Source organism: Rhipicephalus microplus, chromosome 2, assembly GCF_043290135.1.
Source record: "Rhipicephalus microplus isolate Deutch F79 chromosome 2, USDA_Rmic, whole genome shotgun sequence".
Classification (NCBI taxonomy): domain Eukaryota; kingdom Metazoa; phylum Arthropoda; class Arachnida; order Ixodida; family Ixodidae; genus Rhipicephalus; species Rhipicephalus microplus.
The window spans coordinates 209,406,380-209,432,309 of NC_134701.1; the positions used below are offsets into that span (position 1 = coordinate 209,406,380).

General features: G+C 44.3%; 1 protein-coding gene across 2 annotated transcripts; it reads right to left on the reverse strand.

The window, feature by feature from the left end:
- Positions 1-704: 704 nt before the first annotated feature.
- LOC119170460 (adenosine deaminase-like) lies at positions 705-25,676 on the reverse strand. Of its 2 annotated transcripts, XM_075875170.1 has the most exons (9): positions 25,549-25,676; positions 12,606-12,755; positions 12,341-12,402; positions 11,426-11,548; positions 8,696-8,955; positions 6,839-6,984; positions 3,874-4,115; positions 2,536-2,662; positions 705-996 (listed from the first exon to the last, which is right to left on the reverse strand). In XM_075875170.1, the coding sequence occupies exons 2-9, from the start codon at positions 12,624-12,626 to the stop codon at positions 805-807; spliced, it is 1,173 nt and encodes a 390-aa protein (XP_075731285.1). In that variant the 5' UTR covers positions 12,627-12,755; positions 25,549-25,676; the 3' UTR covers positions 705-804. The 2 variants fall into 2 exon arrangements, with proteins under 2 accessions (XP_075731285.1, XP_075731291.1); XM_075875176.1 differs by lacking the exon at positions 25,549-25,676 and having other exon boundaries at positions 8,696-9,079; positions 12,606-12,685.
- Between the last annotated feature and the right edge of the window lie 254 nt (positions 25,677-25,930).

The window sequence follows — 25,930 nt, forward strand, 5'->3', positions numbered from 1 at the left end:
TTCTAGCGTTAAATGTTGCCAAGTTCAGGTTCCAATGGCGGCCTATCCGGATCCAGAGATTCTTAGCACCCTCTGCTGCGTTGCAGATCGTACCGCCGCCGTGGTCAGTTGCTTCGCAGCTGCTGGGGACTGAGAGCCGTGAGTTAATTGACGTATGCATGTGGGAGGTAGTGGCCAGGTACTGCACCAGGGTGGCCAATCCTTCTCTGGTGAGGGAGTGCGTTACCGGCGGTGGTCATCGGTGAGGCCGCACCCCAGGCCTCTTAATGCAGTTCCATCACCACGCGGAATTTTTTTTAATTCCGTTGGGAACTGCGCGGCACCGGGATTTGAACCACGGACCTTTTGCCCAACTGGATTTTTAAAAAAATTCCGCGTGGTGATGGAACTGCATTAAGAGGCCTGGGGTGCGGCCTCACCGATGACCACCACCGGTAAGGCACTCCCTCACTAGAGGATTGGCCACCCTGGTGCAGTATCTGGCCACTACCTCCCACATGCATACGTCAAGATAGACAGATATACGATCAAAGTCGCCGAATTTCGCCTAGAAATGCTTCGCGTTTAAGAGGCTTTCGTCCTGAAGATAAGAAAAGCGGAGAGTAATGATTCGAGAGATAATAAAAATATGCAAATGTACAATAATAAAAATACTAATAGGAGCTGAACATAGCAAGTGACAAATACAAGTGATGCAGTGCATGTTTACTGTACAGCAGGTACCGAAGCCTAATTTATTTATTAACTCATTTCTATGTTGTAGACGGAGCATTGAGGGAGGCGTTCTGGTGTCTTCGGCGTTGTTCAATGGCTGACTACGACGCTCTTTGGTTCTATCTGATTCGGAGAGACGTCACCGTTTTTTACACTTTTCTTCGGGCTGGAATCGTAAAAGCAGCAACTGGCGCTCGACGATGCGTTGAGTCTCTCGAACTTGTTGCGCAGCTCCCTCTTCTCCTCCGGTGACAGAAAGGATGCCTCGATGGCGGCGCGGTTCTTAAAAAGAAAAGGTAAAAAACATCATCATCATCATCATTACGACAACGCCCGCTGCAGGGACAAAGCCCCTGCCATGTTTCGCCAATCAACCCAGTCTTGTGCTTTCTACTTCCGCTTTGTATGCCTGCAAACTTCCTAATCTCACCTGCCTACCCAATTCTCCGTATGCCCCTCACGCGTTTGCCTTCTCTTAGAATCCAGTCAGATACTCTCAATGACCAGCGCTTATACTGCCTACGTTCTAGATGTCCGGTCCATAGGTTACACCTATCATTTTTCTTTCCGTTGCTCGCTGCGACATCCTCATTTCAGGTTGAACTCTTTTTGTAAGCCTTGGGGTTTCTGTACCATAGGTAAGTACCAATAGAATGCAGCTTTGGTATACCTTCCTCTTGAGGGTCAGTTGTAGACTACCATTCATGATATGAGAATGCCTGGCCGAATGTATTAGGCATGCAGCCTACTACACTTCGTTATCCAGGTGAGAACATTGATGGGTGCGTACCAAGGTGATTTGCATATTTACTTACGTTTCAGCATGGCTTGTGAACAAGGCTTTCTTGCGGGAGCCGAAACGTCAGTAAATATTTTTGTCACCTCGCTAAAGTCTATCGATATTTTCACAAATGTTTCATCCCGAACACACGAGATTTCGCCAAACTCTCGACTTCATTTCTTTATCAAATCTCGAACTAGATGGGCCAGCATTCGCAAAAACATGTTGCCCAAGAATTGATCATATGAGAAAGTGTTATCTTATCAATATTAGGCATAGCATTAGTCAGGGTGACCAAACAATGCTCCCAAAAAAATAATTCTTATGGGTGAAAATATTCGTAAGTTCCAACCCTGAACCAATGCTGATAAAATAAAAAAGCATCGTTTACACTTTAGCCGTATTTGCAAGAGAAGACTTAACCAATCGTCATTCCGGACGTAACCAAATAGGTTTGTGGATGTTTCTTGACTGAAAGCTCATGCGCTTAGCATAGACTATCCGCTAGTTTGATTCCTCAGGTTGTTCACCTGATACGGTGCGCCCCATGTTCATATCGAGGTTTCCGTCATGTAAAACCTTGGAATTGAAGTGCTTAGTTCGTTTGGGAGTGATCTCTGAGTCAAAATTTTGAGTGCCGCGTATTCTGCGAGCAGTATCATTGTTCTGCTACAGACGTTAAACTCCAACAATTAAAAAAAATTATTGTTCAATTAGGTTCGCTTCCTAACCCTCGTCCCATCGCGTAGTCGATCCCGGTGACAATGTAGGCGTGGCTTCGTGCAAGTAAGAAGGCACAAAAGTGAAAACAATGGCAGACTCAACGAATATATGTACAAACCCACGATAATTTCTTGAACTATCGCAAGTAAACCTCGGACACTGTGAAGTATGGTGCTCACTTTTTTTTGTTTCATATTAACCTATGCACGAGGAACCACACAAATTATTCTCATAACACAATATTGGTTTGTCGTTTGGCTAACGTTATTGTTTTGAAGTTGTTTTGCATTTGCAGTAAGAAAGAGGAGAGCCCTCACCGACTCCAGGATGTCATCGGGTAGGAAGCCCAACTTGAGGGCGAGTTGGTACTCGTCCGAGATTCTCGTGTGCGTGATTGTTGGGTCATCCGTGTTGAGAGAGTAGCTGGCGCAGAGGTCGCGTAGGCTGCACATAATCGACGACACAGGCACGGGTTGTATGAAAGAACGTTGCATCTGCAAGGTGGGACGGGTATAATACAACCGTTCCTTTACGCACCACCCATTATGTTTTTTTTCTTATCACAAAAAGGCAACCGGCCTGTTGATTCAAGTAATAATGTGTGGAAAGAGTGCCGTTCAGGCTGACAGCGATCGAAGCTTGAAAAGAAAAGAAGTGCTCCGCACTTACAAACAATCGAAATAGAATCGGTATACGTCATGTCGGCCATTAATACCGAAGCACCGAGCCCACTCGCAATTACAGGTGCTCGAGGACAGCATCAAAACCCATACATGGAAACCCGCGATATTATTGGGAAGTTTACTTAGGCTACGTTAAAGGTCGGGAGCAGTATGAGCATGCATCAACATGTGCTGCGTTGGGCTTGCGCCGATGTCAGTATGCCATCCATTCAATTTTATTCTTCATAATAAGCAAGCATAAGCCATGCGAAGTGCCACTTGGACAATTCACAAAGCGCAAAAAGAAGGATATTTGCAGTAGAATATTGCATTAGCTGGGCCATGGTACTTTGTTTATTAAAAGCTTCTCAATAATAAATTAATAACGTTAAAATTCTGACAAGTTTGTGATGCATGTACTACCACAGCGCAACTGTCCTCGTCTGGGTCTATAGCTTCGCTGTGGTTCACCATGATACATTATTGCTAAGATACCGATTTGGTCAATGAACGGTAGTTGGACTTCGCTGTGTTATTGTTTTTTTAAATGATCGATTGATTGATTTGTGGGGTTTAACGTCCCAAAACCACCATATGATTATGAGAGACGCCGTAGTGGAGGGCTCCGGAAATTTCGACCAGCTGGGGTTCTTGAACGTGCACCCAAATCTGAGCACTCGGGCCTACAACATTTACGCCTCCATCAGAAATGCAGCCGCTGCAGCCTGGATTCGATCTCGCGACCTGCGGGTCAGCAGCCGAGTACTTTAGCCACTAGACCACCGCGGCGGGGCTATTGCTTTCTTCAAGCTCTCCAAGAAATTATAAGGGCGTTAAGGTAAGAAATAAAACGACAATCTCCGCCGCGTATGTCGAATGAAAAGGAGAACAAACACGCTGGTGCGAGGAGTCCTGTAGTTACCGTCTCACGTGGGACACGTACAGGCGTACTGTAAGTCACGCTAGACTTCAAGAACTCCATCGAGCACTGACCAGAGCATCGGGTGCTTCTCCCCAGGGCTCACGGCTCCAGTAAGGTAGCTGCTGTTGGGACACACTTCGAAGTGGATGCCCCTGTCGAGTGCCAGCTGCAAGGGGGCACCGCCCTCGCGCATGGCTGCGTAGCCGTGTCCTATCCGCTCCGTGCGCAGTTCTTCGATGGCCCTGGAGACGTTGGTGGCCGGACCCGCCTCGCCAGCGTGCGCCGTCCGGTGCACGCCCAATGTGGCCGCTCTCTGGATAACCAGAGAAATGAAGCGCATTACAAAAATAACAAGTCACAGAAAATATTATAAGTCACATGGAAGTGTAGACCAGCTATATCATGGGCTACTGCGACATGGACTGCCTCCAAAGCCTTCAGTATACGCTCTTCTATGTACACACATGGTTCACCTTCATTTCTGACACAACCTATGCCGCCATTTTCCGGCTCCCAAAGCGCTTTAACGCAACGCTTTCCGTGTGTGATGGAAACTCAAACTGTGCACACAGCGAGAAAAACAACACTCGAGCGTCAACCCAAAAGCATGAGCAGACAAACAGATAGCGAAATATGTGTACGAGTCAGCCAAAAAACTCGGATCCGCAGACACGCTCACCACAGAAAACGCGCATGCCCGATGTAGCGCACGCCGGCTTCTTCAGCAGTGAACCTATATAATTCGTATAATTCCGAAGTTGATTGAACTTCGAATTACGCTGATTGCCGCGGCACGGTTCACGCGTTGGGTACAAAAAAGTCACAGCATATCCACGGAGTGCATGATGATGAGTGGGGTGAAGCAACCGTCAGTCCGTCCGTGCGTCAGTCCATGCATCCACCCATCCATGCGTTCGTCTGTGCGTTCATTCATCCATTCGTGCGTTTGCTCATCGGTCCGTCCATCTAGTGAACACTCCAAGTACCGCCATCTCGCATCTTTTCATGATATATTCATCATATAGAAGTACCGCCATCCAGCGGACATTCCGAGGACTAAACGAGAGGTAGCACGACGACCAAACTAGAGGAGTGGCACGCGCTCACTCTATTACGGCCTGCGCTTCGTGTCTAGTTCCGACCTTTCACCGCCGCTAGTTCATTGCACTGCGGCCCAACCCCCGCAAAACCTTGCTAAAACCAAGAAGCTTACGCTTGGCGAGTTTAAAGTGACAACCTTTTCTGGTCAGATAGTGCTCACAGTGCGTCCTTCTGTTTCTAGCTTTTTTTAGTAAGCCTCAATATCAAGACACATTTGATTGGAGATTGAGTCACTGATAATCGTCTCTGTAACTTATTTCATCAGAAACTATCTTTTTTTTTATGATTCAAGTGCGCGGGTTTCTTCCTCAATTCAAAAGAAGCGCGCGCGCCGCTCCTCTAGTTCGGCTGTGGAGGTGGCTACATACAATAACTACTACTACTACTACTACTACTACTACTACTACTACTACTACTACTACTACTACTACTACTACTACTACTACTACTACTACTACTACTATTACTATTACTATTACTACTACTACTACTACTACTACTACTACTACTACTACTACTACTACTACTACTACTCCTACTACTACTACTACTACTACTACTACTACTACTACTACTACTAAATATATTGCGGACGCACGGCCCACGGCTTAAGGAGCTTCGCCCTTAAGATATATATGGAATCCACCTTTTCCATTTTCTGTACTGCCCTTTGGCGTTTTGGTAGCGTTTTAGTAGGAGCCGGGACAAGCGTTATTGTAAGAACGAAGAGCCTTGGAGATTAAAGGGTGCTTCGCTGTTTTTTCGCCAGGGAAATGCGCATGCGCTGTGGCATCGTGTAAGAGACGGATTGGCCGACGTCGCTGGCGGCGCAAACCCTGTGTATACGCGCTGAACTATATCTATAGGTAAATGCATATGCGCAAAAGGAAATAACAAGAGCAATAAAAACTGCACGTTTTAAACCTGAAGACTGGATTCGAAAAGAAGGCTTACACCTCGATATGCTTCCTAGATATTGGGGCTCTCAGCTAACAAACCCATTTTCTTAATAAATCTTTTTATTCGTCGCTGCAATCAAAGTATTTGAACAATATGTACTCAAAATAGCGAAACAGAATTGCTTCCATTGGACTATTTTTTCTAGCAGCCTTGTCTGTCTTCATGTTGCGTCAATTCATTTTTTTCCTTATTACCTTATGTTTTGCCAATATATTATTTGTATTTAGTGATCTGATTTGTTTTTGTATTCAAAATTATTGTAAAACTTTATATTTCACAATACTACACAGAGACACAGTTATCATAAGTACATACAAGATACACGAAATGGGCTCGAAGTAGTTTGCTTCTCTAAAAAAGACAATTCACATTCTCAACATGGCGACTCGCCAGCCGTAGATAAGAAACCACGAGGAAGTATTGCAACAGTCTGTATGCTGCACTAACAAAACGTAAATGTGGGCTAGTTGGTATTTGGTATACGTTAGGGCAAGGACTCCCTATTTCCCCCTCCCCGATGCTCTTTCCCCTCCTTCTCTTTTCATGCTAGCAATCCCTTCCGCCACGCAGAGTAATCAAAGTCAACCACAACTACCCCTGGTTAACTTCTCCGGCCTTCCTCTGAATTATTTCTCTTTCTGTGGGCGAGCCCTCAACTGCGGCGTTCCATAGCCGACTGTGCAGTATCGGTACGTGTGAACCCACCAAAAAAATAAAAAATATGGGTAATGAAGAAAGGCCATTCTTAATAATTCTGTAGGTATACTTTTTTTGCACGTGCAACACATTGCGCTACTTTTCGTCCTGCTCAAGAGCTTCCTCAGACTGCAAAAAGCATTACCATATGAGAGCTGCATCGACAAACAGATTTATTTTTTCGTATAGCTAGAAAGAAAGTGGCCGTTCTGTCAGGAGAGTGAGCTTAGCCCACCTTAGGGGAACTGCAGAGCGTACCAAGTGAGCAAATCCGCCCACCTGGAATGCCTTTATGACGTCCGGGTGCAGGATCTCTTCTCCCTCGGTCTCGGTCCTCTTGGGGAAGAACACTCCGCACACGTCCATTCCGACGACGCCTTTGTCCCGGTACCCGTGGCACAAGCTGACCACTTCCTCCGCCCACTCTGCAGGGCAAATGAAAAGTTATGGGGTCGTTTCTATAGCTTGTGTTGGTGCAGTCGAGGCCGGCTGTGTTGGACCTCTGGAGAATATTTTAGGCATTCAGCGCACCGTTTTATGCGGTGTTTGTTGGTTGTTGTGCAAAACACTTTAATGTTTTCTCTTAATCGTGAAACGTAGTCGTATAGGGTGGCGTAAGACCTTTACAACCCACGTTAATTCTTCGTTTCATAATCGAGAACGAATCCTCAGATTAACCGATTGTAGCTTTTCTCTTTGACAGACAAATTACGTACATTTGCCTGCCACGACGTATGACGTTCCTTTGCATTTAAGTTCTAGAAATTGCACTTCACAAGTTGTTCTGTTTGTTTGTTTTTCGTAAGAGTTATAGCTGTCAAAAATTAAAAACAACAGTACTCCTCTTTTCTTGTATCATCTGCTTAGGATCAACAGATTCAACACAAGTGACCAGTTTGTAGGAAAAATCGAAAGCGCAATGCAATTGTAGAGGTAGGCACTATTTGAGATTTTTACGGCCAATATGTAGTTATAAAATATATAGCCCTTCGAAGCTCTATCTTCAATTGAATGGAGCCGTCCGCTATACATTGTACATAACTCCGCAGTCACTGAGCTGATGCATGTGTGCTTTTTGTTCTCGTGCCACAGCTGAACGTTTTGTATTTTTTTACCCACCAAAACCTTTGTATACTGATTATTTTCCAAACTGGCATCTAAACGTATCTTACCTGATCACCAAGGTACTTGTTTTGTCTGTCATATAGAAAGGCGTACAAGAGAAGATGTGAAACTAGCAGGCAGCTTGACCGACACTCGTGTCGTTAATGAACATTCCTAATGAAAAAGTTATTTTTATCTCTTGCTAGGCCTCAAAGGTATCGCCCAGTGTCGTAGCCAGAGGGTGGTGGTCCACCGGGCCGTGCCCCTTACCCTCCTAAAATTTTTCGCCATGGCATATGGAGCGAAAGAGGGCCATTTTAAGGAGATGCCGCATTCCCCCCTTGATATCAAGGAGGTGGCTTCCCTCCCCGTAAAATATTTCCAGCTACGCCCTTGGTATTGCAGCAGCTGGACACTTGTGAACGTACTTGTGAATACTTGTGAGCTCGGCCCCAAAAGCCCGCCATTGTTCTTTTATGAGTTCCCACTTATCCACCATGGTGGATAAAAGGATACCCTAAACTCATAGAGTTTCCTAAAATTAACTAGAGGGCACTCTGCCGCTGCGATCATTCAGCGACCATGGGAATGATGGGTAGCACACACATTTGCCTAGTCTTCGTATTTGCGGGCGGCGAATCGTACTTGCGGCTTCCTTTATTGCTGTGTTTCGGTTTTGTTTTGAAGGAAAGATTGAACCCTTTTGAACTTCGTGAGCAGATTTGGAAAGTAAGCCTAAAAAAAAATAAAATGGTGAAGCGCAACCGCTGAACATTAGCCGATACTTGTTTCGTAAGAAAACAGCTCCAAGCCACACGAACACACACGGAGCCAAAAGCAGGCCAGAAGTACGAATATTAGACAAATGTGTGTACTACCCATCATTCCCATGCTTGCTGAGGCGCCGTGCGTTGCAGCTCCCATAGACACTAGCGACAGAGTTCCCTCTGGTGTAAGAAACTCTATGCCTAAACTGACGCATCTGTTCCTGCCTACGTGTTTCCGCGCGTGCACGCATCCGTACACACGCACCCGGTTTGTCTCTGAAGCAGGCCAGCACCAGCCTGAGCATGATGCCGTGCTCTCTTTCGGCTCGCCGAAATCCCTCGAGTACCGCATCGACCGCCTCGGCGGCCGTGCGCACAGTGTGGGGGCCCTCGCCCAGCTTGAGCAGCGTGTGCTGGCTGGCCATGAGGTGCGGGAAGAGCCGCATCTCGCTGTACAGCACGCCCTGGTTCGCCTGGTCCTCGCCGACCTCGAAGGCGACCCGCTCCAGTGCGGCGCGGTCGCCCCTGCACGTGTGGCCATCCCGGCACGTGGTCGTTGCGTGCTCAGTGCCGCACCAATCACCGTTTCCAGTAAACATTTCCCTGTCAACACTTTTTTTTTTAACGAGGTGCAGCTTAGGGCAGTAACCTGGGATGTTGAAAGAAAAGAGTAAGACTTGAAAGGAACAGAAATTTTCGTTACCGCGTTCGCACCGTAGCATGGGGAACAAGAAGCTTGCTCCGCCCGCGTCACTCTATCTATCTATCTATCTATCTATCTATCTATCTATCTATCTATCTATCTATCTATCTATCTATCTATCTATCTATCTATCTATCTATCTATCTATCTATCTATCTATCTATCTATCTATCTATCTATCTATCTGTCTATCTATCTATCTATCTATCTATCTATCTATCTGTCTATCTATCTATCTATCTATCCATCCATCTATCTATCTGTCTATCTCTCTATCTATCTATCTATCAATCTATCTATCTATCTATCTATCTATCTATCTATCTATCTATCAATCTATCTATCTATCTGTCTATCTCTCTATCTATCTATCTATCTATCTATCTGTCTATCTCTCTCTCTCTATCTATCTATCTATCTATCTATCTATCTATCTATCTATCTATCTATCTATCTGTCTATCTATCTATCTATCTATCTATTTATCTCTATCTATCTATCCATCTATCTATCTATCTATCTATCGTACATGTACACTGAAACGATCAATAAAAACAGAGAAAATAATATCTACCATTCTTGTTGTGACTTGGGCCAAAAAAAGAAAATTCATGCTTGAAGAGCAGCAACAAAAAAACTCACTTACGTTTCCGATGACGCGTAATGTAGCGACACGCGTTTCTGTTTGCGTATAACCGAAATGTGTTGCTTCAGGCGAGACAATCTCACTCGGCTCTTCACACTGCACGTCGATGCTACGTGTCTCGCAACCTCCTGTTTACAGCAGTAATTTTTTTCTGTCGGCTAGCAGGTGACGCATGATTGCTTGTTACGTGCTTAGCGTGGAGTATGGCCCGACGCAGGATGAAGGGAACGGATACGTGATTTTTATTCTAGGCAGTGCCCGTGCATGAGCGACGAGTCTTCTTTTTTTTTTTTTGTCACGTTTGTGGCATGCCTTTATGATGCGCTAGTTCTACTCAGTTTTGATCCACAGTTCTATTCCAGTGCTGTACATCGTTGGTAATTTATACCCTCGGGCAAAGAAAAAAAGAAGTGTAAGAGTAAGACCATACCACCGATATTTTGTGCGCCGAGCATAATGCCAATTAGAATATACTGAATTGGTGTATTGCTTGTGAATAGTAAAGAAATCAAGTACCAAATTTACAAATTTTTTTATTGCAAGTGTCATGAAATTTATTTGCCAGTAACGGACCTCCATTGCTGATAATAGGTCCAGCTTCAGTGTTTGCTAGAACCTTTTACCGCAAAAAAAAAAAAATTGTAGCAAAAGTGCTTTTTTTGAATGATTGCTTTTTTTATGATACATCGCATTAACAATAAATAATATCACGTACAAATTTCACAATGGGCTGGTCCCTAGACTAGTTTTACAATCGACTGTCTCAAATGTTGGCCATGGTTTGAAAAGGGTATTCGCGTGTAACCGTTTACTGTTTTGTGAGTGTGAACCCATGCCATATATTTACATAAACAGTCCACGTCCGTGTGTTAGTGCGTACGTGGCTGTCAAAATAAAAAAAAAGTTTCAAACAATCGCTTCGTGAATTCGGGTCCAGCTACCACCCGGCAGTGACGTATGCGAGTGAAAAGGCTTGGCGATGTCAACCGGGGAAACTTAAGGGGACACTAAAGAAAAATAATTACTCGCTTTCGATTCACAAACTGTACTCTGATAACTATGGTTTCAGAATGTCATATGTTTCATTATCATCATTTCATTGCTAGCTGGGCAAATTGAGGTTGAATATTCATTTTTAAATTTAGCACCCAAATCTGCGCGCGTTACGTCAGAAATTTCAAAATGTATATTTCGTATTTTCGTGACATTGACACGATGAAATTTTCTGAAGCTTTGCATGCTAGGTGTATAGCACCGACCACAGATGGCAATGTACTTCATTCTTTATCTATTAGGAGCTACGTAGGACCCAGTAGACGCCTTCAAATTTCACGACGTCATGGTGTTCGTTGCGTGAATCTCAAGAGGGCGTCTCCGTCGGCATTTTCTTTTTGCACGTTTTCTAGCTTACTAAACGCCGTGTCCCTGTAAGACTGGTGTGTTCGGGATTGTGAAATCGTGCTTTGTTATTACGCGAAGAATCGTTTTTGCTATTTATTGCCCCTTTGAGCTTCTCTTGTGATCATTACAGCTCCATACGTGCGCACTGCGTCAAGCAACATCTTTCTTGCTTCCGGCAAGTGAACAACATCTATGATCTATACATTCTCGAGTACTGATCAATGCACCCGCACAAACATACTTACGCCACAACCCTGAGAAAATTCGGCATCTCCTTGAGGTAGTTCTGTAGGGTGCTTCCTCGCTCCGGCTGGGTTTTCATGATGATGTCCTGGAGGCTGCTGTAGCCAAGGTCGATAATCTTTGCCCTACGAACAGAAGCGTGCAACCACACACACACACTTTAAATGTGTGTCCTGCGCGAAGATCAGCTAATTCTTTTCGTTTGAGATTTTAAAGAGGCATTTTCTTTTTACGTAGTCTACTGAATCCGAGTGTATGCCTAATTGTTTTATTTGTTTAGGTTCAATTAATTAAGGTGACTGCATAAACAATACCTAATAACTGACACATATTTATTGAGGAGCTTCATTACGCATCCGGGGTGAATTTTTTATAATATTAGTATCACTATGCATACGTAGTACACATTTATGCGAGCTCCAAACAAAAAAGTTTCAAGGTTAGCTTTGCAACATTGCTATTTTTAGGAAACGCAAGGCGTTTGTGCGTATAACATCGCGAACAACGCCAAATGAGCAGTCTCTAGTTATAACTAGAATATCCTAGCTTTGCTGTTGTCCTTGCCTTCTGTTAACAGACATTCACCGCCTTGAATGCTATCTTTTTTCCTCCACAATAATAGTGTTACAAGTGCGGGGTGAGCTGAACACCAAATATATTTTTGTCTCGTGTGCAACGTTGTCAATGCCGTTGGGATTTGTCACGAGTGGCACAGCGATCGACGCGATCTCACTTATGTGTTCGGATGTCGGCGTATGATTTCGTACAATCAGCGTTGACGATTACCCGATATATGTGGAAGGAAACTCCAACACCAAGAGAAGCGATGATGATAGCTATCATGAATAGGGAGGGGGGGGGGGTGCAGGCGTTTATTGCGAGTGTCTTCATTTAGTAATAAGTGTAAGGTACTCAACTGAGCCAGCTCCCAAATGGTAGTGTGCCGAAGGTGACCTTCGAGGTGACTGTGGAGCATGATCTGGAAAGGGCAGAAATCGACAGGTCATTCCACAAGATCCAGTGCACATTAATGCAAATAAGTCAGCACATATCAATGACCCTATAAGACTTTAATCAGTCATGTAAATAAACATAGCAAGAACGAAACCGGGAATAACATGATAATGCTAACGCTAATCCGTCGCTCATAAGACAAAAAAAGGTAAAGTGAGAAAAACGTACCTTGAACTTAGGCAGCCCCATGATTTTCTTTTGTGCTAAAGTAATCGAATTTGAGGGACTTCAGGAGCCGTAGCTGTCTGAATCTTGTAAGTATAAATATTTAATCTCAAGTTTTCCCTCGAGTCGTCGGCAATCGAGCTTGGTTCAGACCTAGAAAGAGAGAAACGATGCGGAATTATGTTTGTATACTTCTTCTTTTTTAAGTGTGTTAAACATTCTGACAGTGTTAGGTTTTTTTGTTCATTCACGTGTAGGTAGCGCTATAAGAGACACGATAATGGTGAAAAAAAATATATTTATAAGCGTTATCGACTAGTTCAGTCAGAAACAGATTTACAGAAATGATTCTGGCAGAAACGAAAATATGTCATCGAAAATTGAAAAAATGGCTTATTTTTTTCTAAAGACGTTCGAAAATGGTCGAGATACGGTCATAATTTTTTTAGCAAAGCCCATTTACATCCCACTAGTTCTCCATTTTTCTTAAAAAAAGAAGAAAACAACGTCAAGTGAAAAAGAAAGGAAGAAGAATAGAAGCCCTTCTAGAATCGGAAAAGTGGAGGAAAGGAAAGCTTGAAAACCCACTGACTTTCAACATACTTCAGGGTTCCTGTGAATGGTATTTATAGAAATTCTGTTGCTAACGATTCGCACGGTTGTATTAGTTTTGTCATTTCTATATTTCCTTATCGTTTGATTTACTATCATGTTTTAAAACATTACTTCATCTTTTTACACCGCATTCTTTTGTCTCGTAGGACACAAGTTTTGGCCGACGCCTAGTAAAAGGTGACGGTCACTGACGGAGAACCGTGTAAACAGAAGGGTGCTGCTAGTTTAAATTTGACAAATAGTTCGCAAACACAACCTATCGTCCACTTTATTCTAGTAACGTCCTCGGGACGCGTTTCATACAACGAAGTTTTTTTTTTCTGACAAACAGCTAGAAGAAGTCAGTCAGGTACACAGAAAAAGCGTTGACACGAGGTGTGCCTCGAGTGACGCTTTCTGCGACGCGGAGTTTGATGCGATACGGGGTCCGAGCAGGTACGCGTATAGGTCGAGTGTCATCTTATATTCTGTATCCTACGGGGGGAAATATTTTCGAAGCAGAAAGGCGGAGAGGGTGGAGGGGCTTGGGCCCGGTGTGCTACTCCCTGGCTAGGCCAGTGCAGATAAGGTCTACAGATTACAGCTTTATTACTTGTGTTTTCCTGAAGTGCAGTGTTTCAACAGCATCAAAGTGTGGTTTCTGTGGACGCAAGTCCAGAGTACCACTTCATGCCCTCCTCCGCAATGCGTACCAGTCACTGAGCCACTGTAGCATGCGCTTGCGCCGCAGTCATTGGGCAGGTGAGGAGGATAAAACACCGATAACGTAATTAGCGTAGCTGCATTATTCGACTTGTGCTATCATTTTTTGTGCGATTTTAAAGCCAGTCTGCGCATATAGCATTACATTGACTTGACGTTTCTCCTTTCAAGTTTATTTTTCCCTTGACTCCCTGCCAATGGGTTTCTGCTCTCAAGTACTAGCGATTCAAAACATCCATATTCATGAACAACATCCCAGTGCTAACGAAGAAATTAAAAAAAATGAAAGTGCTCGCATAAACACGGGGTTCCGTTCTCGTCGAAACGCAACGCTCCATGAATTCGCTAGCTTTTCATCACACACGTATAACATGAGATAAACAAAAAAAAATAATGAAACTAAAGCAAGCAAATGGACTCTGCACGAGAGAGTCTGTACACTAAAACTCGTTTTGTTGGAGGACGTGTCGTCACCAACACTGTCGCCGACATTGTGAAACGTGCCTCTTAGCGACTCGTGCCTTCCTCTCAGCAATATTGGTAGTCGATGTCTTTATTTATTGCTGTTTTGTTTCGTTTCATATATGGCAATGAAAATATATATGATGCAACCGGTCCCTCTTCTTTTGGTGTGACCTGAGTATATTGCGCCATCAGTTAACGAAAACGTGAGAGGTCAACAAAAAAACAACAAAAGTAGAAGAATCAATCTTCAGGGGTACGAACTCACAAAACACTTGGAGAAATTTGTCATTGGCTATTAGGTGGCATATAAGCACCCAAAGCCTGCCACCCTGTGGTATGGCTTCAACCCACTCATATTATGTCCATAAATCTTGGCCTGTCATAGCGCAGTTTGTGGTAAGCGTCGTTTTCCACTACAAGAGTATTGCAGTGCTGCAAGTTGCACTATGTGTATGTTCTCTTGTTTGTGTACGTGCCAGTGAAGTAATTTTGTTACACCGAGGAGTTGTAGTCACCTGAAGTGCTGTCGCTAGTATGCAATAAACTTCCCTGTTTCTACAAGTGACTGGGACGATTTTCTGCTCTCCAGTAGTTGAGTACCACGTACTTTAAATCGTTAATCGCTTTTTTCTTAACACACATGTGTTTTAAGTGCGGGGCACTTTAGAGGCCCGGAGTGTATTTTGGTGTCATATCTTGTCACGTGTCATCTTTTGTCATCTCATGCCGACAGTTGACGTCACGCAGTTCATTACAATTCATACATAGCGTAGCTATAATTGTGTAGTATAATATAGCATAGTATAATAGGTGTGTGAAAGGAGAGTACGAGTGAGGAGGAATGATGTAAGGGTAAGTAGGAAGGAAAGGAGAAGGGGAGGTAAATAGTTACATAACCGTGTACAGTATCCTGTACAGCATGGGTGTGGATCTCTTGGTGGGAAGTGATGGAGGGAGAAGTGATGAGGAGGAAAGACGCGAAGATTATTAAAAGGGTAATGCACAGCAATGATAGAAATGTACAGTACAGTATAGTATAGCAAGGAAGTGGGAAAGCGAAGTGTGTATGAGAAGGAGAGAAAGAAGCAGAGGAGGGGACCCCCACTGCACCACAGGCGAACCCTCCATGGAAACCCAGCAGGATGCACAACTCCAGCGTCGCCAAACGGCAGGGAAATAACTGCTCCGAACTTCCTAGAGTTTTCACGTAGAATGCTGTTACATACAATTTTTATATATCTGTCTTTTTCATAAATATCTGACTTTTTGTTGCACAAGTTCTAGCCTACAAATTTGTACAAACACATGTGAGCCTCCCACTAGGGCATCCTCATAATCACATCGTGGTTCTACGACTTGAAACCCCAACAGTTATTATGGTTACTCCACATGGTAAAATGGCTCGTATTATTCATCATGGTGACGTCATTGAAGTGACTGATATATAAGAGCCGTTTCCTGCTCTAATAATCAGGTGCCACTTAAAAAATCTGGATAAAGCCAGGTAACCAGACATTTTTCATCTGGTTTCCTGGGTATAGCCAGCATTTAACAAGGGCCCTATTGGGAGTGTAGGCAGGAAGGGGAACATTGCTTTTCCGATTACCGGTGCTGACGTATGCCCTCACCTACCCGTTCCTCGTTTTGTGCCGCGATCTCTCGTGCCAGCAGTGCCATATGCGCCGTGCAAAAGGCCTTGCGTGCTGCCACTTACTGACGCATGTGCTTGCCATTCATCGCGTGCGTGGCCTGCGCGCCTGAAAAGGAAACTCTTGCATAAGAACACGTAAAGCAAGAGCTCCTCGACATCCTTTTAACGCAACGCCGCTTAAACAGGAAATTAACTACGGTTTCACGAACGCTTTGTCGGCCAGGTCAACGTTAAAAAAAAGAAACATTTCCGAGCTATAGGTTCCGGAGATAAAAAGAAAATCTTTAGTAACGTGAAATATGGAGTTATAAGCTGTCTTATAAAGCCGTAATCAAGATTAATTAAGAATCACAACTTCTTTATTTTGAAAAAAAATGTTTATAGCTTGTGTGAAGCCAAACATGACAAAACGCGTAATACAAGCGCTATAATATTTAGTATATAGGATACTGCTGGCCAGTATTGCTTATCTGCTCTCACAACAACGCAATAAAGTAGCATGTGTGTACTACGTTGCAAAGACTTACTTACCTCATTATTGCGTAAAAACTTTCCAGGGATACCTTAGAAAAATTTACCACCATCTTGTGTCCTTGCTTTGAATTATTTCGTTAGTTCAAGAAGTGTGCATGCGAAGAAAACGTGTCTGAGCGCCTTTTCGTGGCGTGCCACACGATTCCGTGAAACTCATACGCGTCTAATTTCACTGTCACTGTAATTCCGTAAGTGTCATACACCTATAGCGATCAATAAAAGAAATGTAAATTTAAGGGCTTGTTCTTTTCTTGTCCCACAATGCTATTATTGAGAACCAATGGACGGAAGGAGACTATTGCCGCGTGAGACACTCGTCTCTGACGCCTTGCGCTCGTATAGACCGCTTTGCAGCTGCTGTGTCAGTTGTCACGTGATCATAGAGGGCGCTGGTGAGCTTTAGGCTCGGCGGAGCCCGCGCGCCGTGACGTCACAACAAGCGCATCAGTGTGGCGATGGCGCCTACCGCTGTTTACAAACACGGAATAGGTATGTAGGTAGCTGCCTCGACGTGGCTGCGCCAAATCTTCATCTTTCGACCGCAATTCTCGCTCGTTAAACGTGTCTCATGTGCGTCTGTTTTCTCGCTGCACAAACTAAAGATGTTTTAAGTGTGAATACACTTTATAAGCGACCCCAAACCATTCACCGCCGTCGGCGGCGTCCGCAGTCTTCTCTCTATCTTTAAAAGAAAGAGGACTTGGCGGGCCGCAGCGCGACGCTCTACCGAATAAGCCACGGACGCGGCGCTGATATCGGTGTCAGTAACGCGCCTTATACCCCCTCCCCCTTCGCTCGCTCCTCCGCTCTCCTCGCTCGCTGCAGCTGCGCGCCCGCCTTCTCTCTCAGTTTCCCGTCGAGAGCGGGTCGTGCGATGGATGTCCCGGAGGCAACGCTACCATCTGGATATAAGGCGCGTTACTGACACCGATATCAGCGTCGCCAACGGATTTTAACTTTACTCCCCCTCATAGCATCACCCCGTGCATTCGCACTTAACCATGTTCACCCTCGGGGAAATGCTTGGGAGTTTTTCATCGTTCTACTTGAGGAAACCCTTGTTGCTTTTACATTTATAGGTGGCTTGCACGTGACGTCCTCAACGCTACTTCTGAAAACAAAACGAAGACTGAACGACGGCAGCCTTTATGAGGAACGAGTTGCGTTTGTGTGAAAACAACGCGGCAGGAACATCTTTCGGTAAATGAGTAATTAAATAACCAGCTTGGGACGCTTTGACAACATTCACGTAGCATCAGAGACCTCGCGTCCTCCATGTTAGTGCTCCAGCATGGCGCTTTCAGTGACGTCATTGCAAGACATGTATAAACTATATATACTGTCATAGAAACTCCTTCTATCTGTATTTCCTTTATTACTGAGATGCGTCGGCATTTGGGAAAGCTTTTCATTGACATGTGCTGCTTGTCACTATAGTCGGCCATTTTTCTCTAGTGACGAATCTAGTATGTATAGCCGTCCGGCTAAGCTCCTCTCTTGAACATTTCTGTTTTCTGGCGTTAAAACATTATTTTAGGCATACAGAGCCCTAAAATCATTCTATTTTTAATTGCGACAAAGTCCAATCACAGGTAAAAAAGTTTTGGTCGACTGAGGTAGTGGCGCGTACATCGAAGGGGTTAAAGTTTTTGTTGGGTATGCAAACAAGTGACCGGACACGTGTTGTTAATGTTCACGTTAATGTTGTTTACTGCACGCGTCATAAGTGACAAGAGAATCACTGAAAGGCAGAAATTGTAAATTCGAACTTCTGTAGCGCGGTGTGGCAGCTTGGGCTAGTTGGTACGGCATGACGATAGTTATAGCGCGAGAACAAAACGTTTTCGTGTCTTTCGTGTCCTTCTTGTCTCTGTGTCGTCGTTTTGTCCTCGCGCTGTAGCGCATTATATATTCCAGAAACCGAGTTCTTGTACGAAGCTTTTCTTTGGTTTTTTCATCACTTTCTGGCCACCTACGCGAATAATAGCTGCATCAACGTTAGCTGAAGCTTTATCTTACACAGACAATGAGTATACTACGCCAGCTGCTCGTGAATACGGGATAAGTCTTCCGGCTAAAGTGAGACCCACTTGACCGGGTTCTCGCGAAATCATGTCATTATAAACGCGTGCCTCTAATTATATTCTGTCATTAATGGTTTCCGGGACACGCGGTTTTTAAATCGTACACGCGGTTTTTAAATCACTGCCTCGTTGCAATGCCAGATATATTGCACGTTGCTGTCATTTTCGACGTAACGTAGCGTAATTACGGAGATAATAAATTGCGAAGCCAACGCTACGCTACTGAGCCCAGAGCTGCTTGATTTTTCAGTCGAACGAGCTCTTCAAGGCTATAATATTTTTCGTTTTTCACTCTTGACGCCAACGTCGTTATCATAGGCTTCACCGAGGACCAGTAAAACCACCGGTAAAATGACTTTCTACCCGTCGCTTTCTTGCTCATTCCCCTATCAGGTACAAGTTTGTTCATTCGTTCGTCGGTTGCTTGATTGATTGATTGATTGATTGATTGATTCGATGTGTGGCACATCTCTTCAGTTTTTTTTTCTTCTATAGTTTGGCAATCATAAAATTCGTCCTTAAAACCATCCCACCGCCCTTTCATTCAATTAGCTATACTAAAACCACGAACTACAAATACTTGCAGTATTTTTTAATTTTTTTATTTGCCGGAGAGGCATTGTCTCGTACGATTGACGAATTTGAGAAGCGACATCTGCCACCGGCCTCGACTGCACGGCGTTGCCACCCTTATGAGCTGGGTGCTTTCAACAGCCGTGCTATTTATATATGGCCACGGCGCGAGGGGAAACGCGTTCCATATAACAAGCACCCCTGGCAACTCAGCCTCGAAAAACACTCGAATGCACTGCAGATTTAGGCCCCACTTGGCCCTTTCGTTTCTTTAATTTATTTTCTCTATTCTCGCGTTCCTCGATCGATCTTCCACCTTCTTTAGCATTACTGACTCTTTGACTTCAGTAATCACCAAAGAAAGAACAAAAATTAGGACATTCGTGCTGGTTGCAATGTCTGGCAACAGTATTACGGCTCATCAATTACCGGGCAAGGGGCAATATGGAAAAAAGAAATATCGTAAGTCAGGACATTTCGTAGAACCGAACGAAACTGAACGGAACACAACTTGAATTTGGTCTCAGCGAACACGACAGGGTCTATATTCCTCATGAAACGCGAAAATGTACCGTGGGCGCCGACGGCGTGACGCAAAAAAAATATTGGGACGTCACGTCACCATATTACAGATCGCCAAAACTTGTGACGTCCTTATGACGCCACTATGACGACACATAAGGATGCGTCATCACATGACGTCACCGCTCAGTCGAGGGTGGGCCGATCCTGGAGGTGGCGCAAAAACGTGTTATTCGCAGAAAGCGTTCAAAAAAAAAAAAAAAAAAAGGTGGAGGAGGGCATTAGCATATCAACTGAGAAGAAAAAAGATAATATGGTGCTCAACTTCTATATTATTTATAGTTTTATTTGGCAGATGCATGAGAAGCCCTGTTTAGTTTTATTTATTTATTTATTTATTTATTTATTTATTCATTTATTTATTTATTCGACGTATGGCCTGTTGACAAAGAATCGCTGCTATGTAAAGTATTTCCTACTCGCTTGTCTGTCTGTCTGCTTGCTTGCTTGCTTGCTTCTTTGTTTGTTTGTTTGTCTGTTTGTTTGTTTGTTTGTTTGTTTGTTTGTTTGTTTGTTTGTTTGTTTCCTAACAAGTAGTGAGACAGGCGAGTCGACTTACGTTTGCTCCTACGTATACTTTCTTTTTATTCGAAAGTTTAACAATATCGCCTTGACTGTTAATACGAATGCATTCATTTGAAAGCAACTTAAGACAGTCATTATTGAAATAAATATACAGATTTGACTCATTAATCTTCAACCCGAAAGCCCACTGCGTCCAATTGATATGGAAGACTTGAAGCACCTTATTCGATGAGTTAGTAATCGCTTCCAGAAATACGAGGAAAGAAAATACTGAGGCCCCTACATAATTGATATAGTGCTGTGAGTTTCAGCCAATGTCGCGCTGAATGCTGAAACAGGGACTGTATACGTGAAACTTGTTGTTCGTAAGAGTTTTTTTTTTTTTGCTAATGACCAGGCGGATTCGTCAATTATGTGCGTGACAATTGAATTGTTTCGACACAACGAAATGAAAACGCTGAACGATTAGGCTAAGCAAGGCATAGAGGTTATCACTTATTGTATTTAATGGTACAAGCTAACTAAAACGTAAATCAGTTATGACGTACATTGCAACGCATTACGCTGCACATTCTTTCCGTCCATGGGGTTTGAACCAACAACCTTCAAACTACGCGTCCAATGTTGTACCTCCAACGAACCGGGGTGTTATTCTTCCACTTTGAATCAGTTGAAACCGACATCTTAATTATTACAAAAATTTTGAAGGCAAATAATGTCCCGTGTGCTTTCTCTGGCCTGATTTTGCATTCGTTTGGGTGTGTCTAACAAAAGAACTAGCCCCTTGAATACATTCACCGGGAACTGTTGAAATTTTCTGTCGTGAAAAACCCCAACGCAAATAGTTGTTATTGCGGCTTAAGGAATGCCGCCCGTGGCGCTGTCAGTTGACACACATGCATGCATGAGTGATGTGATTGGTTGCACCTCCCCATAAACAGGTTGTGAAGGACGTCGCTGGGAAGTGTTAGAGAGCTTGCATACTTCGTCAGAAAGGCAAGACGCGGGCAAGTGACAAGCTCGGCCAGGTTTCAGTTGTACGTCAGAGGGCTATACCTATAGATATAAATGATTTCGCTCTCTTCTTACTGTAAGGACAGCGTCACGTCCCTCACACGTGTAAACCAAAGGCGCTACAGATGCGCTTTCCGGCACTTCAAGTTTTGTATTGGCACATACAAAACGAAAAGGTTATCAAGCTATAGAAATGTTATTAAAAAATTTGCCAATCTTTATGTCAGCTATTGTTAACAAAAGGGGAAAATCAGTGGCAATAAGAACTCGCGAAGTAAAATCATTCCGAATACGAGCCAGTTTGCGATATTGGGTGTAAAACTGACCACAATTCACAATGCTTTAATAAAAGTCTTTTTTTTTTGTCGTATTTATGCAGACTTTTACGAGCTTCTCTTATTATCCACTTCACATCTTCCACTGGGATCGAGTGCATGTCTGTTTCGGTTAATTATTAGGGACAAAACTTCTTATAGCGGCACCCGTTCGTCCCCCGTAGTATGTAACAAGTATAACATTTTGACCTCCAAAGTGGTGCCGGTGAGAGACTTCTTCTGTGCGTTGTTGAACAATAAAAAATAGTGCTCAATGTACATGCAAATGGCTGCTAATGGGGATTGAGAGACAGGATCAGTGGGCTTTTAGTTAGCGCGCACGCTGCGATCCCTATTAGCTGCCATTAATATTGGCATGTACATTGAGTACTATCTGACAAGAAAGCGTTGCTACGTTATACTCGCTGGGTGTAACCTCCTTAGTTTTAGAAAGGTTTAGCGAGCGTTGAGCCGCAGTGCCATGAATACAATGAACTTGTATATACCATGAATGAACTCGAGGTGGTTAAAAATGGGAAGTAGATACGAAGCGCGAGCCGTAAGAAAGTAAAAGCCGAATTCCCCGCCTCTCATTTCCCATTAGCAGCCATTGGCATGTACATTGAGCACTGAAAAAGTTGGCTACGTCATACTCGCCGGGCGTAACCTCCTTGGTTTTCAAAAGGTTTAGCGAGCATTGAGCCGCAGTGCCATCAATACAGTGAACTAGTATATACCACGAACTTGTATATACCATGAATGAACTCGAGGTGGTTAAAAATGGGAAGTAGATACGAAGCGCGAGCCGTAAGAAAGTAAAAGCCGAATTCTCCGCCTCTCATTTCCCATTAGCAGCCATTGGCATGTACATTGAGCACTGAAAAAGTTGGCTACGTCATACTCGCCGGGCGTAACCTCCTTGGTTTTCAAAAGGTTTAGCGAGCATTGAGCCGCAGTGCCATGAATACAGTGAACTAGTATATACCACGAACTTGTATATACCATGAATGAACTCGAGGTGGTTAAAAATGGGAAGTAGATACGAAGCGCGAGCCGTAAGAAAGTAAAAGCCGAATTCTCCGCCTCTCATTTCCCATTAGCAGCCATTGGCATGTACATTGAGCACTGAAAAAGTTGGCTACGTCATACTCGCCGGGCGTAACCTCCTTGGTTTTCAAAAGGTTTAGCGAGCATTGAGCCGCAGTGCCATGAATACAGTGAACTAGTATATACCACGAACTTGTATATACCATGAATGAACTCGAGGTGGTTAAAAATGGGAAGTAGATACGAAGCGCGAGCCGTAAGAAAGTAAAAGCCGAATTCTCCGCCTCTCATTTCCCATTAGCAGCCATTGGCATGTACATTGAGCACTGAAAAAGTTGGCTACGTCATACTCGCCGGGCGTAACCTCCTTGGTTTTCAAAAGGTTTAGCGAGCATTGAGCCGCAGTGCCATGAATACAGTGAACTAGTATATACCACGAACTTGTATATACCATGAATGAACTCGAGGTGGTTAAAAATGGGAAGTAGATACGAAGCGCGAGCCGTAAGAAAGTAAAAGCCGAATTCTCCGCCTCTCATTTCCCATTAGCAGCCATTGGCATGTACATTGAGCACTGAAAAAGTTGGCTACGTCATACTCGCCGGGCGTAACCTCCTTGGTTTTCAAAAGGTTTAGCGAGCATTGAGCCGCAGTGCCATGAATACAGTGAACTAGTATATACCACGAACTTGTATATACCATGAATGAACTCGAGGTGGTTAAAAATGGGAAGTAGATACGAAGCGCGAGCCGTAAGAAAGTAAAAGCCGAATTCTCCGCCTCTCATTTCCCATTAGCAGCCATTGGCATGTACATTGAGCACTGAAAAAGTTGGCTACGTCATACTCGCCGGGCGTAACCTCCTTGGTTTTCAAAAGGTTTAGCGAGCATTGAGCCGCAGTGCCATGAATACAGTGAACTAGTATATACCACGAACTTGTATATACCATGAATGAACTCGAGGTGGTTAAAAATGGGAAGTAGATACGAAGCGCGAGCCGTAAGAAAGTAAAAGCCGAATTCTCCGCCTCTCATTTCCCATTAGCAGCCATTGGCATGTACATTGAGCACTGAAAAAGTTGGCTACGTCATACTCGCCGGGCGTAACCTCCTTGGTTTTCAAAAGGTTTAGCGAGCATTGAGCCGCAGTGCCATGAATACAGTGAACTAGTATATACCACGAACTTGTATATACCATGAATGAACTCGAGGTGGTTAAAAATGGGAAGTAGATACGAAGCGCGAGCCGTAAGAAAGTAAAAGCCGAATTCTCCGCCTCTCATTTCCCATTAGCAGCCATTGGCATGTACATTGAGCACTGAAAAAGTTGGCTACGTCATACTCGCCGGGCGTAACCTCCTTGGTTTTCAAAAGGTTTAGCGAGCATTGAGCCGCAGTGCCATGAATACAGTGAACTAGTATATACCACGAACTCGAGGTGGTTAAAGGTGGGAAGTGGACCCGAAGCGCAAGCCGTAAGAAAGTGTGCGTGTGCCACCTCTCGTTTACTCCTTGGAATGTCCGCTGGATGGCGGTGCTTCTATATGGGGTATATATGATGAAAAGATGCGAGATGGTGGTACTTGGAGTGTTGAATAGATGAACGGACGGACACATGGACAGATGCATGGATGGACGCATGAACGGACGCAGGGGCGGCTGCATGGACGAACGCAGGGACGGACGCACGAACAGACGCACGCACGGACGGGCTGATGGACGCATGGACGGTCACACTGATGGACGCATGGACGGACGGAAGCAAGAACGAATGGACGGACGAATTCTTCGCCCCACTCTTCATCATTCACTCCGTGGATATGCTGCCATTTTTTTAGGCTAATTTACTACATCGCTTTGCTAATTGATACCTCGATTCATGTTCACAAGTACGCTTCGGTGATTGAGGCAATCCCAAAGAAATTATTGAGTTATGTCCTGCCATCTTTCCAATTCAAGCGATGTGACGATTTTACAAACGCTAACGGCATGCAAACGGGCTAGCAGAGGAATTTGGGAGAGTTGGTGTATTTTAGATTAGCTACAGCGCTAGCTGGATGAGGACTGAAAAAAAAAAAGATATTTTAGAAAAAGACAGAAGAAGAGTGTTCTCGTATTGTGGTTTTGTTTGTTTTCCGCCTAAAATATTTTCAGTCTTACTGATCGTTTTTTGTTCTTTTTGGTACCCAGCTCACTCGGACCATTTTTCGACAAAAAAGCGTTTATTTCTCACTCTAATTCTTTTGCCACATCGCAGCGAAGCCTCATCTGGTCGTGGAAAATTTTTCCATTTCCTACTACAAGAAAAATTATCCATTCACGATTTAAAATTAACACTAAATGGTTTACTTGAGAGGTCGACACTTGAGATTCATTAAGGGCTACTCTTTTTTCTAATTGACGCCGTTATCTCTAGTAGGATTTGATAACAGATTTATATCGTGCGATACAACCAACGGATCTCACGAGATCCTCCGAGCCTTGATTCGGCGGGTCCGATTCATCGCTGGAGTCACCTTAAAGACCCCGGACAGAGGGTTCCTACGACGCTCTCTTTTTCCACTCAAACAACAATGAAGAACTCTCTCTCTCTCCTTTTCTCTCGGCCGGTTACCCTGAGCGCGTATCAGCCATCCCAGGAGCACGAACATCATCTTCTCCTTCTTTCCACAGTCCTCGTCTGATTATACTCTCAATAGCCTAAACAGAGAAGAATGAATGGAAGGCGTGCCGCGGCGCTGGCGTCGAGTGGTTGGCAACTGCGAGCACGACGCAAATGAAGCGAGCGAGCGGGCCGTCTGCGGTATCGTCGGCTGCCCCTGGAAGGAAGAAGCGCTTACCTGCAGCGATAGGGCGAGGCCTCGCCCGTCGGCACGGCACCCGACACCGGCGAACAGCTCTACGCGGTGATCGGACCGAGCGTCGGCAGTGGCGGCGGAGCTTGCACTGAAGGCTTGCACGTCCGTTGCCATGGTTTTGCTCTGCTTCGCGTGACGTCATGCGCCGACAGACGCGCTTCGACCGCAGCTGCGCCGGAGGAGGAAATAGGGGCTTCCTCGCAATACCCCGCGCGCGGCACTTCTCTTATTTATTTTTCTTTTTATTTCTGTATTCTCGCGCTTCCTTTTTTTAGCTCTCTTTTATTTCGATCTTGATATCGTTTTCGGTTGAATTTTTTTTTTGTTCCTATCCTCTCGCCCACGTGTTCGTCTTGACAACGTT

Excerpts from the sequence above, each read along its gene's own strand:
- LOC119170460 (XM_075875170.1), bottom strand. The coding sequence starts at position 12,626 with ATGGGGCTGCCTAAGTTCAAG. Across the intron at positions 2,663-3,873 it reads GAGAAGCACCCGATGCTCTG|CCTACGCGACCTCTGCGCCA; the intron begins GTCAGTGCTCGA and ends GATTATGTGCAG. Across the intron at positions 997-2,535 it reads CCGATGACATCCTGGAGTCG|AACCGCGCCGCCATCGAGGC; the intron begins GTGAGGGCTCTC and ends TTTCTTTTTAAG.